General features: G+C 41.9%; 1 protein-coding gene across 5 annotated transcripts; it reads right to left on the bottom strand.

Moving 5' to 3' along the window:
• Positions 1-4314: 4314 nt before the first annotated feature.
• On the bottom strand, positions 4315-11535 carry LOC308112907 (uncharacterized protein). 5 transcript variants are annotated; one of them, XM_080468731.1, is made up of 12 exons: positions 11410-11516; positions 11167-11329; positions 9742-9818; positions 9516-9616; positions 9285-9380; positions 8117-8281; positions 7470-7634; positions 6727-6891; positions 5967-6131; positions 5213-5374; positions 4615-4758; positions 4323-4486 (listed from the first exon to the last, which is right to left on the bottom strand). In XM_080468731.1, the coding sequence occupies exons 5-12, from the start codon at positions 9367-9369 to the stop codon at positions 4467-4469; spliced, it is 1071 nt and encodes a 356-aa protein (XP_080324857.1). In that variant the 5' UTR covers positions 9370-9380; positions 9516-9616; positions 9742-9818; positions 11167-11329; positions 11410-11516; the 3' UTR covers positions 4323-4466. The 5 variants fall into 5 exon arrangements, with proteins under 5 accessions (XP_080324855.1, XP_080324857.1, XP_080324856.1 ...); XM_080468729.1 differs by lacking the exon at positions 9742-9818 and having other exon boundaries at positions 4315-4486; positions 11410-11535; XM_080468730.1 differs by lacking the exon at positions 9742-9818 and having other exon boundaries at positions 9516-9706.
• Positions 11536-13365: the final 1830 nt, after the last annotated feature.

Raw genomic sequence — 13365 nt, 5'->3', positions numbered from 1 at the left:
AAGTTCATACTTTGAAATTTGTCAAGCTGTGCTTTACAAGAGAGGACATCCTTTGACAACGAAGGAGGATATCATGACGTGGGAAGGACACTTTTAGGCTGTCCTAACCCTGGGGGACATGCTTCTTCGCCTCTCAGGCATTGTATGGATAAGATACATCATCTCTGGACAAGCTAAGTGGGACGGTGGTCCCAATCTTCAAAAAAGGTGACCAGAGAGTATGTGCCAACTATGGAAAAGTCAATGAAGGGATATTGGAAAGGAGACTCCGAAGTATAGTTGAACCTCAGACACAAGAGGAACAGCACACTTTCCATTATGGCCGTGGAACAACTGACCAGGCCTTCAACCTCTCACAGATTATCAAGGTGACACGAGAGTTTAACAATCCAGTCTACATGTGTTATGTAGACCTGGAGAAGGCCAATGACCGTGTGACCTGAGACGTCTTGTAGGAGGTGTGTGGAGAGTGAGGAGTACTGGAACCAGGGCTATGGCTTATCTCGTCTTTGTTCATCCAGCATGAGATCTGTGCCCATATACTCGGTAATAAGTCAGACTTGATGAAGGTGGGTTCTGGACTCTACCAAGGTTGTACTTTGTCCTCTATTCTGTTCGCGAGGAAGCCTAGAGGACACTGAGGATTCTCTTCACCATTGTCATTGATATTATAAAAGAAAAAAAGAGACAGTTGCCTCCATAAATCCATCCATCCATTTTCTCCCGCTTATCCGTTTCCGGGTCGCAGGGGTGGCAGTCTGAGCACTGTCACCCTGATCACATTGCACCGATTAAGAACCTTCCTGCGGGTGGCGAGCCCACGGGAACACCATAAATGTAAAAAAAAAAAAAGATGAAGAAAGAATAACTTGCCCATATTTTCCCCCCATATTTGGAAATAAATTATAGATGTTCTTTGGTCGGGGCTTTCAGTGGATTTCAGGTATGATATACAGACCGGATGAAACATTTACATTTTGTATTTGTTTCAATGACAATTAAGTGTCAGGTCTCCTCATGTGCCATAGTCAAGTCTACATCTCTTACCAGTTGTCACTTCCTGTTTTATTTGACTCACCTGGCTTGTCTGTGTCCCCGTGCACTTATCCTTCTTGTTGGCCACTTGTATGTTCCAATCTATATCAATGTGTTTCACCTGTATCCTCCCCCTCCCAGTACATTTAAACCTCATTCTCTCATGTTTCAGTGCCTGATTGTCATTGCTGCTTCGTTTCTCTGACGTCCCACTACTCCTGTGTTTTCCCTCCTCTTACCTGTCCCTCTTTAGGTTTTGGCCTGCTTTCGGCTCTGACTTTGCTCCTTTGCTCCTGACTTTCATGAATGATCCTATTAAACTCTGCAACCTGTGCAAGTCTACTTTTGGGTCCACCATGATTCATGACATAAAGATTGTATTCTACTTTGAATTGTATAACCGTGAGCCACTTGAGCTGGTGTGAATTCTTTGGAGGACGAGGCCCCACCATTCATCATCCAGCCTCAGCTATAGTTTGTGCTCCCAAGCAGCTTTGACTTTGGTTGGAGAGTTGTCGCAGGTCAGTATAGCCCTGTTTACACGACAACATTCCAAGTGACAATGCCTCATTCGTTTCAGAAAAGTTTAGCATTTACTCGGAAACGGCAGAAACACTGAAGACTATGTAGTCAGTATGAGCAGAGTTCTATCTTGGGAGACAGTTTTAAAAAGGGATGCATGTTGGGGGGGGGGGGGGGGTGGGGATGGAAAAGTTGTGACCAAAGGATTAAAAACAGTGTCTAACTTGGAAATAGGTGAGAGGATGGGAGATTAAATTATTTTGATAAAAAAGTGAAACTGAAAAGAAATCCTCATGAACATACAGAACCTTAAGATCTATTTTCAGACATTTTTAGGCCAAAATGAAAATAGTGAATCTGACACATCTGGTTGAAAACAGAGAGGTTAGCACAGATGCTGTGGTAATGTGGAAAAAAGTGTTGCAACATAAAAACCAGATGGTAATAGGTTAAATGCAAAGTAATTTATTTTAGTCCCACTTTTCAATATTGAACACAAGACTTTTACAAATATGACAAAAGCACTGCTGCAAAAAAAAACCCAGAAACAACTTAGAAACAGCAAAAAGGAAATAAACACAAAAACCTGATTGAACTCAAGGAGATTCTAGCAGAAGGCAGAGTTGTGACCTATGGAAAAATGAGTTACACAATCTGCACACAAAACAGGAAGAGCGAGTTACAAACACACAGTAGGAGGCTGTGCAACGAGTTTGGGCTCCCTACGTATTATTCTATAACACCACAGCTGTCACTCAGGTTCACTGCTACCCCAATTAGCTGTCTGGTTTGGCCGTCTGGGCTTCTTCAGCCAATGATGTTTGGGTATGCCCAGCGCAACCTGTCAAATCTCTCATACAGCTGAGCACACAACAGTTAAACACAAGACGAGGGGAGTCTGCTGAGGCGAGCACTCATAACAGGAGGTTTGTAGTCTGTGACCAAAATACGACCGTGTCAATGTTTGATGGCCAGTAGTATAGTATAGTTTTGGGGCCTCTCCTGTTCTTGTTGTATGTTCTTCCTCTCGGTCAGATAATCCAACAGTTCAGCGACGTGTCCTTCCACCTATTTGCAGAGGATCTTCAGCTGTACTGTTCATTTAAGACTTCCGAGGTCCACAAACTGAGCTCCTTAATCAGCTGTCTCACACAAGTGAAGCAGTGGTTAAGTGAAAATAGCCTACAACTGAACTCTGCCAAAACTGAGACACTTATTATGGCCCCAGATAGTGCTACTTCCTCTATCAAACAGCCTTTGAGTGAACTGAGCCTTTCAGCCAAAACAAAGCTGAGGAATTTAGGGGTGATCCTTGACGAGTCCATGTCACTGGATCATCACTGTAGACAGCTGGTAAAGAACTGCTTCTTTCAGTTGCGTTACATCGCCAAGCTCAGGGTTAGAGTTGATGTCCAGAGAAGAGCTCGAAATGATTATTCATCCATTTGTGTCCTCACGCCTGGACTACTGCAACAGCCTCTTCACATGCCTCAACAAAAAAGCGCTGGCACGGTTACAGTTAGTCCAAAACTCAGCCGCCAGACTTTTGACCAGCACCAACAGGAGGAACTATATTCCCCCTGTGTTAAGATCTCTTCACTGGCTCCCTGTTGAGTCTCGTGTTCAATATAAAATCTTGGTGCTAACCTTTCGAGCCCTACATGGTCAAGCTCCTCCTTACATTGCTGACCTCATAAAGCCCTACAGCTCGACTCGGAGCTTGAGATCGTCTGGGCAGAACCTGTTAAAGGTTCCACATACCTGCTTTGAAACTCGGGGAGATCGATCATTCAAAGCTGCCGCGCCCCGACTTTGGAATGAACTCCCACTCGACCTGCGCTCCCTGGGCTCAGCAGACATCTTTAAAAAGTGCCTAAAAACACATTTGTTTGCCAAAGCATTCTAGTCCAATCGACCCACGCTGCCACTGACTCTCGGCATTTGTTGTGTTTTTAAGATGTTTTTTGTTTTTTTCTCTTATCTGTTTTTATCTGTTTTTACTGTGAAGCACTTTGAGACTCCATGTCTGTCAAAAGCGCTATACAAATAATATTTACTTACTTACTAACTATAATTGAAAGTTTGGGAGCTACAATCGTGTGTACGTCTGTGAAGGACAAATCTCCATAGTCTTCATGGCTTCCCACCCCATAGAAAATGGAAGATCAAGTGATTTGAAAACATTTAAGGAGAAAAACAAGGTGTTAAAAAAGAAACGAGGTCATCATTTTGACTTCCGTGATTTTTTTTCAATAAGACACAAAAGTAAACTCCTCCATCCCTGAAGATCAGATGTGAGTTCAGATATTAGAGGTCTTGTCTCTCAGTGTCTTCACAGAGAAGACTACATTATGTTATAAAGACAAGTGACAGGATCAATCTTCAGAAGCCCAACTGCTGTGAGTGTTTTCGCCCATGTTTATAGCTGAAAGACAAGCTTTAGCATACAAGTTGCCAGGTTTTATGCACAGGTCAATTAATACCGGGAAGTTAATTACATTTCATTAAAGTCCACTGTAATCAAAGTAATTGAAGTGTCTGTAAAGCAGTCTATGTTCGTCACAACTGAACCCGCAAACAGTTATTAACATCTGAAAATGTCAAGCAAGAGAAAAAAAATCTGAACACAAAAACTGAACCACGACCACTTTAGTCAGTGAATCTTATTTTTTCTTTGAAATAATAAACACTCAATAGAGCAGGTAAATAAAATCTACTCCCACTTCAGGAGAAATGTTAAAAGTACACACAAAGACAACCTTTTTAAACACTCATTGTTTTATTGGTTTACGAAATACAGATTCAGAGCAAGAGTTACCAGGTCATTCTTTGGTTGTAGAATATTGAATATCGGTTGAGTCAACAGGTGGCCACTTGTCTTTCTGAATTTCCTCTTTTCTGAACCTTCTTCATGGCAAAGGAAGGATATCTGATAAAAAGAATAGAATGACAGAGGTCAATTAGAAAAAAAAAAGAAAAAGAAACAGTTAAACTGTTAACCTCACACGTAAGTTTTGAAAAAGAAGTTACTGGATTTGTTTCACATCCATGTCTCACCTGGATATGGTGGACTGCACACACGTCCACATTGCTGGGTGCAGCACTTGAAGTTATGGAGGCAGTCACCGTCATCAGTGCACTGATGTTGTGCTCCTGGACGGCACCAGAACCCTGGTAGCCAGTGGATTGGGGGGCAATTTCCTGGAAGAAACCAAAATATACATAAATGACGGCTTATAAGTGACTCATACTTCTACTGAAATCAACAAGCAATGGAAGAAAGAAAGAAAGAAAGACCTGACCTTAAAAGTAAGTAAGAGTATTTTATTAACTTGCATTTAAAACTATCATGAAGTGCATTTCCCAAACTGATCTCTGTAGTGGAATGTAAATTATAGAGATGCACAGTCATCATGTTGATGGCCTCGTCAGACCTGCTTCGACTAAACTTTGACGATAAAGACCTCTGAGAGTTTATGGAATATGTTGAGCCTGAAGACACCATGACGGTACTCAGTGATGACCTCCAGAGGGCTGTGCAGGTCATAGTGCTTCCCACTTAAGCTGCAACTTAAATCAGACGTGGTTGCTGAAGACTGAAATTAAAGAAGATACCCAAACTGCCATTGTACAAGAAGGGGTTTTATCATCTCACCCATTTTTATTGATAAAGGATCCGCGCACACAGGCCCACATTGATCGTGGCAACATTTTTGTTTCCCTTTGCAGTCATTGTCTTTCGTGCACTCAGGCCGCACATGGACAACACACTCGGTAAGGCTGGAGACGGGAAAATGAGGGCACACGCCAGGCTTGACTGTTGAGACAGAGAAGAGAACGTGTACAAAACACTGACAGCTTTTATCTCTTTGTTGCTTTCTAATACAGTATCAGGGCTTCTTTTTCATAGTAATTAAATCAGGAAGGCCGAATCTAAGTTTTAACAGATTCTCTTTTGACCAAAAGTGAAGTTTGTACAAAAAGAGGACACATTGCTACAGTCAAACGCATTTTCATGATTGTGGTTCCGGTCTTCATCATAGACACACCCATTACGTGTCTTTCACGGCACTCTGTAAAATCAATTAGTTGTAAAAGTCACAAAAACTCCAAAAGAGTTTCTTTTTCCTAGCCCAGTTTTTGCCCCTCCGAAAGAAAAACAAAAATACACTCCACAACCGGATTCAACCCAAGCACTCATCTACACGTAACTCCAGATGATGCTAAGGTATCCAACCAGTTTGATGTTATTTACTCTGCAGAGTGTGAAGATAATGCAGCTCTTCGTGCTGATGACCTTGTCAAACCGGCTTCCACTAAACTTTGAAGATAAAGACCTCTGAAAGTTTATGGAACATGTTGAAGAAACCCAGAGGGCCATCATACAGGAAAAGATTATATCCTCTCACCTATAACCTTTTCTGGTAAAGGATCCGCACACACAGCCCCACAGAGATTGCGGCAACATTTCTGTTTCCCTTTGCAGTCATTGTCTTTCGTGCACTCAGGCCGCACATGGACAACACACTTGGTAAGGCTGGAGACGGGAAAATGAGGGCACACGCCAGGCTTGACTGTTGAGACAGAGAAGAGAACGTGTACAAAACACTGACAGCTTTTATCTCTTTGTTGCTTTCTAATACAGTATCAGGGCTTCTTTTTCATAGTAATTAATTCATCAGGAAGGCCGAATCTAAGTTTTAACAGATTCTCTTTTGACCAAAAGTGAAGTTTGTACAAAAAGAGGACACATTGCTACAGTCAAACGCATTTTCATGATTGTGGTTCCGGTCTTCATCATAGACACACCCATTACGCGTCTTTCACGGCACTCTGTAAAATCAATTAGTTGTAAAAGTCACAAAAACTCCAAAAGAGTTTCTTTTTCCTAGCCCAGTTTTTGCCCCTCCGAAAGAAAAACAAAAATACACTCCACAACCGGATTCAACCCAAGCACTCATCTACACGTAACTCCAGATGATGCTAAGGTATCCAACCAGTTTGATGTTATTTACTCTGCAGAGTGTGAAGATAATGCAGCTCTTCGTGCTGATGACCTTGTCAAACCGGCTTCCACTAAACTTTGAAGATAAAGACCTCTGAAAGTTTATGGAACATGTTGAAGAAACCCAGAGGGCCATCATACAGGAAAAGATTATATCCTCTCACCTATAACCTTTTCTGGTAAAGGATCCGCACACACAGCCCCACAGAGATTGCGGCAACATTTCTGTTTCCCTTTGCAGTCGTTGTCTTTCGTGCACTCAGGCAGCGCGTCGAGAGCGCACACCGGACGCCGTAAGGTGGGAAAACGAGGGCACGTTCCAGGCTTGGCTGAAAGGACAGAGGAAAAAAAAACAAAACATGTACAAAATCAGACAATAAAATCTTTTATCTCTGTGTTGCTGTCAAATGCACCGTCAAGGATTGTCTTACACAGTTATTAATTCAACAAGAAGAGTTTTTGTGGACAAAGTTATTAAATACTGTACGATAAATATCTTCTATGTATATTCTCATTTGTTCAGGTCAGAGTTTTCTCAAAGGATTTGAATCAGGCCAACTGGACCATTGTGGTCATATATATTTGAAGATGTATTTTATCCAAGTCTCTGAGACTATCTAGTCAAAGGGACAACTGAACAGATGAAGCCACTTGGATAAGGGGCTAAACGGCTCACAAGACTAAATCTTGCTATAACATCATTGCAAATTCCTTTTTGAACTTGTCAACTCGCCTTGATCTTTGTTTTGGTGACCAAATAAACTAGTCACCAGGAACATCTTGTGGGCTGTTCCCAGTCAGGAGTGATTAATAGCAGGCAAAAAATAGGCCAGCACAGGAGGAAAGGTCGATAATGCACATTGGGAGTGAATTCTGACCCGTGTGTTTCAATCCAAGATCATCTTACCACTACTATCCCTTAGTAAAGGTGGCAGGCAGAGATTTCCACACCGACTGCGGCAACATTTATGATCCTCTCGGCAGTCAATGTCTTTCTTGCACGTGGGACGGAGACTGGGAACACACTCTGAATGGCCGTATATGGAAAGAAGCGGGCACAGTCCAGGCTTGACTGAAAGGACAGAGAAGAAAACATGTACAAAACTGGACAATGAAATCTCTGTTGCTGTCAAGGACTGTCTTTCACAGTTGTTAATTAAACAAGAAGAACTTCTATGATTTACCTGAGCAAAAGTGGAGCAGGAGTGTCAGTCGTATAATCATATATGATTGTGGAGACAGTTTTCATCACATATAATTACAGAGCTGTCATCACTTACTGTTCTTTCCATTAGTTGTAAATCTGATCGTATTTCCTCGTTTCAGACATTTTAAACTTCTCCAAATCAAAGGGAAAACACCATGTGCCAATACTTTGAATAAAAGTAAATGAAAACGGGCTCAAATCCGCCAAATTGTTGCTTCCGAACAGAGCATCCAGGCCTGATTCAATGCATTTTGAGTAGAATAAAGAAGTTCTATTCTCCCAAGAAGTCTGTTCTGCCCAAATATACATACACCCCCATCATACAAGAAAACATTTTTTCATCTCACCCTCATTGTGCATTGGTAAAGGATCCGCGCACACAGGCCCACATCGATTGATGCAACATTTTTTTTTCCCTTTGCAGTCGTAGTCATTCTTGCACACGGCTCGCACATTGGAAACACACTCTGAAGGGCTGGACAAGGCAAAGCGAGGGCACACTCCAGGCTTGACTGAAGGAACAGAGAAGAAAATGTGTCCAAAGACAGACACCTTTGTGACTTAGTTGCTGTGCGATGCAGTGTCAGCACCTGCAGTTAATTCTTCATGAAGTCCTCAAAGTTTTAACAGATGCCCCTTTGAGCACAAATGTAGTTTGTACTGAAAACAAGAGGACACAGTGTTACACTGACACATTTATGGTTGTTTTGAGAGGCTTCATCACATACACACCCATTACGGGGCTTTCACCACACCGTTTTTCCCAATTTGTTCAATCCTGATTAAAGTTCAAGAGCTCTTTTACCCCCTAACTCCCTTCCTGACCCTCTAACCCCTTGTCAATTACACCACATTTACAGTCATATTTGAGTCAGTTACTTTTCAACCACCATGATTTTAACGGAACATTGAAGAGCTGATAACATTTTCTGCCGGAAAGTAATAAGCTGGAACAGCATCAGACTCCATTAGGCTAACACTTGTTAGATAAGTGAATAATATGTGCTCCATGCCTATGTTTACAATTAAACCGACTGCAAACAGTCTTATATATGGTCATAAATGCAAAGCAACATAGCCTCAACCTTTTGTACCGGGGAGAGCTTGCTTGTGTGGCGCCTGTATACAAATAAAGAATCAGATCTGTTCAGGCTTTTGAGACACGTCAAATTCTAGCTGATTGCACTTCCTCTGATTGAATGTGGATAACTTTTGCCTCAGCTATTTGGACTATAAATGTTTTTAACCAATTGTTTCCTTTTACTAGGTATTGTTTTTCACTGCAGTTCATTACCCAAGTAAAGATTTCACAACTTAGAATTTCGTGGATTTATGCTGTGTTACTAATACATCTCGATGCGGCTGGCATCGAGATGTATTACTTTAAAAATCAAAACAGCAAGGATTCATCCAATATTCCAGCAATAACCTGGTACAAATTGTATGAATCTCACACTCGATGCACACAATGTACAATAACAGTTTTATGATACTGGTGAGTCTAAACAAACATACCTCTTGGAAGTCCAAGGGCGTCTGAGCACCCAATTGCACCCAGAATCAGGATAAATCCACAGGCGGTAGACAGGCGACCCTCCATGTCTCAACTTCCTGCACAAAAGAACACAACTGTGGTCAGAGTAAAACCTCAGTACATATATACTGTCACCATAGCAGGTCAGTCAGAGGTTACGCAAATGCAGTAACAAATCGATAATGTTTAATTAGATTTCAGGATATTCTCACCGAGCAGATGTATCTGGAGATGTGGTGACTTTGACTATAGAATTGTCGTAGTTTCACAAAGATCCCAGCAGATCCCAGCAGATCCTCGCACTCTGGTGTAGCTGTCGAGTGTTCGAGGCAGAAGGATTTTTATAGTGGACCCAGCTGACAAACATTGTGTCAGGTTATCAGGTTGTTGATGTGAAAAGATCCTGTGAGTGTGTGTAAGCAAGATCAAAATACGAACAGAAGGGCCGTTATCTGTCTATCAGCAGATGATGATGTGCACGGCGTATATCCATGTTGTGTTCGCATGACCTCAATCTGTGTCACAAGGACAGAACATGATGTCATTCCACTTCAGCTGTTTCAAAGCCATCCCTCATTATTGGACTTTTTTTTTTTTGACTTCCACAAAAATGAGAAATCCTAAGAGTGCCCCGGGCCATTAAACCGAATGTTTTTTCTTCCCGGGGACCATCTACAAGTGATTTCATGCACCTTCTATTTCAGACTGAAACTCCAAAGGTTTTTCACCCCTGACTTTCTCAGCAGCAAGGAAAATATACCGAAGCACAATATTATCACTTTAACCACTCCCGTAGAACAACAAGGTCACCATACACTCAGTTCATTGAGGGAACACACCACCAAAAGCCACCTAATCTCCAAGTCTCACAGAATATGCTGTGGTATTTAGTTATGTGTTTACAATATTTTGGCTCCGATAGGAACACAGAACACAACAAAGTAAACCACAGAGATGACATATTTTACTAAGAGTTGCCTATAGCAACCAAAATATTCTGTAATGTTCCATTAAAGCTAATAAATGGCCACACAAAACTAACTTCCACGGTTGTTATTACCTCACAAGTATTAGTACTCCGCCAATTGGAGGCAATGAGACACTCGGTGGAACATGAGCGGGCGGGTCGAGGTGAAGGTGCATTCCTAGTGTTTTAGTCAAGACCAACTATATCAATGTACTGTCAAGCAATAAAAGCCACTAAACTGCAGCATTGACTGGAGAACATTGACCAAAAGAATCCAATTGTTAGAATTCCTGCCTCATAGCAAGAAAGTGTCCAGTTTAAGTCGGATATTGGGCTTTTTGGGGGGGTCTTCTGGTCTGAAGTTTACATGTGGGTGCATTTCTGTGACTCTTTTTTTCTTCCTCAGACTAAAGACATGCATTTCTTGTTGCCCTGAAATGAATTGGCAAGTTGTCCTGTTTCACCCTATCTCAGCAGATGGACACTGAAGATGTTTTCTTCTGTGAAATCTGCACATTGGGTGACATTAATCAGCATGAGCATGTCAATTCGAGGAGCTCTCATGCGGTTGATATCAGCATCGGAATTAGTTGACAAGGAGTGTTTATCAATGGCAGTGGCAAGGTCACACTACTTCCTGTACCCTGCACATGTTGAAAAGAAAAACATGAACATGTGAACCTGCATATAACAAAGCAAATGTGTACATGGGGCAAGGCCTAGTTTTGTCACGATTCACACTTAGAGACTCAGGCGCGGACAGAGACACGGAACCAGGAATTCTCTCAAGAGTATTTTAATTAATAAACGTGCAACCCGGAAATTATACTACTACTAAAGGTAATGCTCAAAAGTATGTATTCAGGCCCAGCTAAAGACTGCGGGGAGCACACTACCTGGTACGAAGCGAGGAGTTGTAGGAGGGCGTGGTCGGCGGTGCGGAAGCAGGACGGAGGGCATGTGCTGCAGTCCGATGGACGGTGAACAGGGAGCCTTCCGTTGAGCTGTGTCAGTGAATGGAGTCACAAGCAGGCCCGGTGCGGCAGGGTTGGTCCAAAACTGCAGCAGGGGGGGAAGACAGGATTAGAGCAGAGCAGGGCAGAGCTGAACAGAGCAAGGCAGAGCAGGGTGCAACTAACTGTCATTAGTTTACGGTCCGGAGGCGAGTCTTGATCTGAAGCCAGTTTCATGGGGAGCGAGGTGAATTGATTGTTGTAGCCACACCCTGCCTCAGGTGAGTGCACTCAGGTAATCAGACTGCACTCCACACCTCACACAGCATGCAGCACACGCCCACCTAAGAAAAAAGGAAAGGAGGGAGGGGGAAGGGAAAATGCTGGCACTAGGCAGAGCCAGAGGTGGAGGGCATGACAAGTTTTCTACAAAACACAATTCAATATGTTCAATAAATATAGTAAAGGGCCCCCCCCTGACTTTTTCTTAGCTGTTGGACTTATAAAGTTTTATATCCGTGATAGATCCGCACTGCTGTGCTTGGGTACGTCAGAGTGAGAAAGCAAGGTTATTGAAAGCCTGCACATTTCAAGCGAGTTGTATTTCATGTGAGGATGTATTACTACTTAGTGATTTGTTTTGACACCATGCTCAAGTTTACTTCTTTGTATAACTCTGTTTTTCTTGCTTCTATAGTCTTCTTGATCTTATCTGTTTAATTTGTTCTGTTTGCAGTGCTGTAAAGCACCTTGTGACTAATATCTGTGAAAGGTGTTATATAAATAAAGTTCTATTCTATTCTATGATTGGGGAATGACTGAGATATTTGTTGAGATCCTGTTTCTATTCCTTTCTGCCCTTTTCTTGGATAATTTTGTGCAGTTATCAAACTTATTGGTGTATAAAGTGTTGCGTATTGTGCAAACAAAAAATGTCAAATTTCAAAAATTGTTGGGAGAGATTTGTGATTGAGGTTTGTTTTAGTGAGTTGAGTGGCTCATCTTATTTTGGGGCTGGATAAAGTCAGATCTGGCAACCCGAACCATGGTAGTGCTTTACCTGACTTTTTGAACTGGTGTGGTGAAAGCTTCCTCGATCTGGATCAAGGGAGTGTGGCCAGAGGAGGCAGAGCCTCACCCATCATCACCAAAAGTACAATACATCCATTTTCTATACCACTTCCTCTTGTTCAGGGTCGGGGGCACTGGAGCCAATCCCAGCTGAGGGCGGAGGCAGGTTACACTCTGGACAGGGTCACCAGTCCATCACAGGACAAACACAAAGAGACAGACAACCACACACGCTCACACTCACACCCAGGGATAAATTAGGGTCACCAATTAACCTCACATGTATGTTTTTAGACTGTGGAAGGAAGCCAGAGGTGATTCCCATGGCAGTATTATACTATAGAATCAAATTCACTGAATTTGCATATTACCAACTGGGTTTAGTCCATGAGTTGATCACCTGTTGCCTTTTCACTGTTTGTATTGTAGAACCTTTTATTAAACATCTTTTCATACAAAATGTACCTGTGCTTGACTATAGGGGGCAGTACTGAGGATCAAAGATAAGAACTGCTCTTACACTGTTGTGAAGCTGTACTCAAAGATGTATTTAGTGAGAGAGGCAGGTGATTCAAAAATCTTTATTCAAATCTTTTGCTGTGGATATATTTGACTGTTTTGAGGTCTGCATGCTGTTGCAGCACCAGTAATGACAACCCACCATTTGACGTTTTCCTTCCATCAGACATCAGGCGCCTGAATCTTGGGAAATGTCTGGTCCGTGTAAACGGGTTGCTGCGTCCTTGTTTGGTTGTTGCAAATCTTTCTGTCAATTTTTTTTTCAAAGTTTTGTAAACTTAATAAGACAATTGATGATAACTTGGTTAATCTAAGTAAGCAGTGCTTAAAAAAATATTTAGTCCATAATAATTATTGAAATGAGCTCAAATAAATGGACTTTGTGGTGAGTTAGGTTTTTCAATTTATGTTTTCTATTCCCTTAAGTTTACTGTACTTGCATAAACTAAGTGGTGAAAAGTTAATTAATCGAAATATAAAATGCATGCGATTATCTAGTTTACAATGAAATTGTGAATTCATGTAAATTAAAAGAAACAGGAAAACAATACT

This window comes from Lipophrys pholis (genome assembly GCF_963383615.2).
Source record: "Lipophrys pholis genome assembly, chromosome: 8".
NCBI lineage: Eukaryota > Metazoa > Chordata > Actinopteri > Blenniiformes > Blenniidae > Lipophrys > Lipophrys pholis.
The sequence above is the reverse complement of the archived record's forward strand: the minus strand, read 5'-3'. Positions and strand labels throughout refer to the sequence as shown.

Bases quoted from the DNA above. Each gene is read 5' to 3' on its own strand.
- LOC308112907 (XM_080468729.1), bottom strand. From the start codon at position 9,369: ATGGAGGGTCGCCTGTCTACCGCCTGTGGATTTATCCTGATTCTGGGT. The intron at 7,635-8,116 runs GTGAGATGAAAA...CTGTCCTTTCAG, and splicing joins TTTACCAATGCACAATGAGG to TCAAGCCTGGACTGTGCCCG. The intron at 4,759-5,212 runs GTGAGATGATAA...GGTTTCTTCCAG, and splicing joins TCCTTTATCAATAAAAATGG to GAAATTGCCCCCCAATCCAC.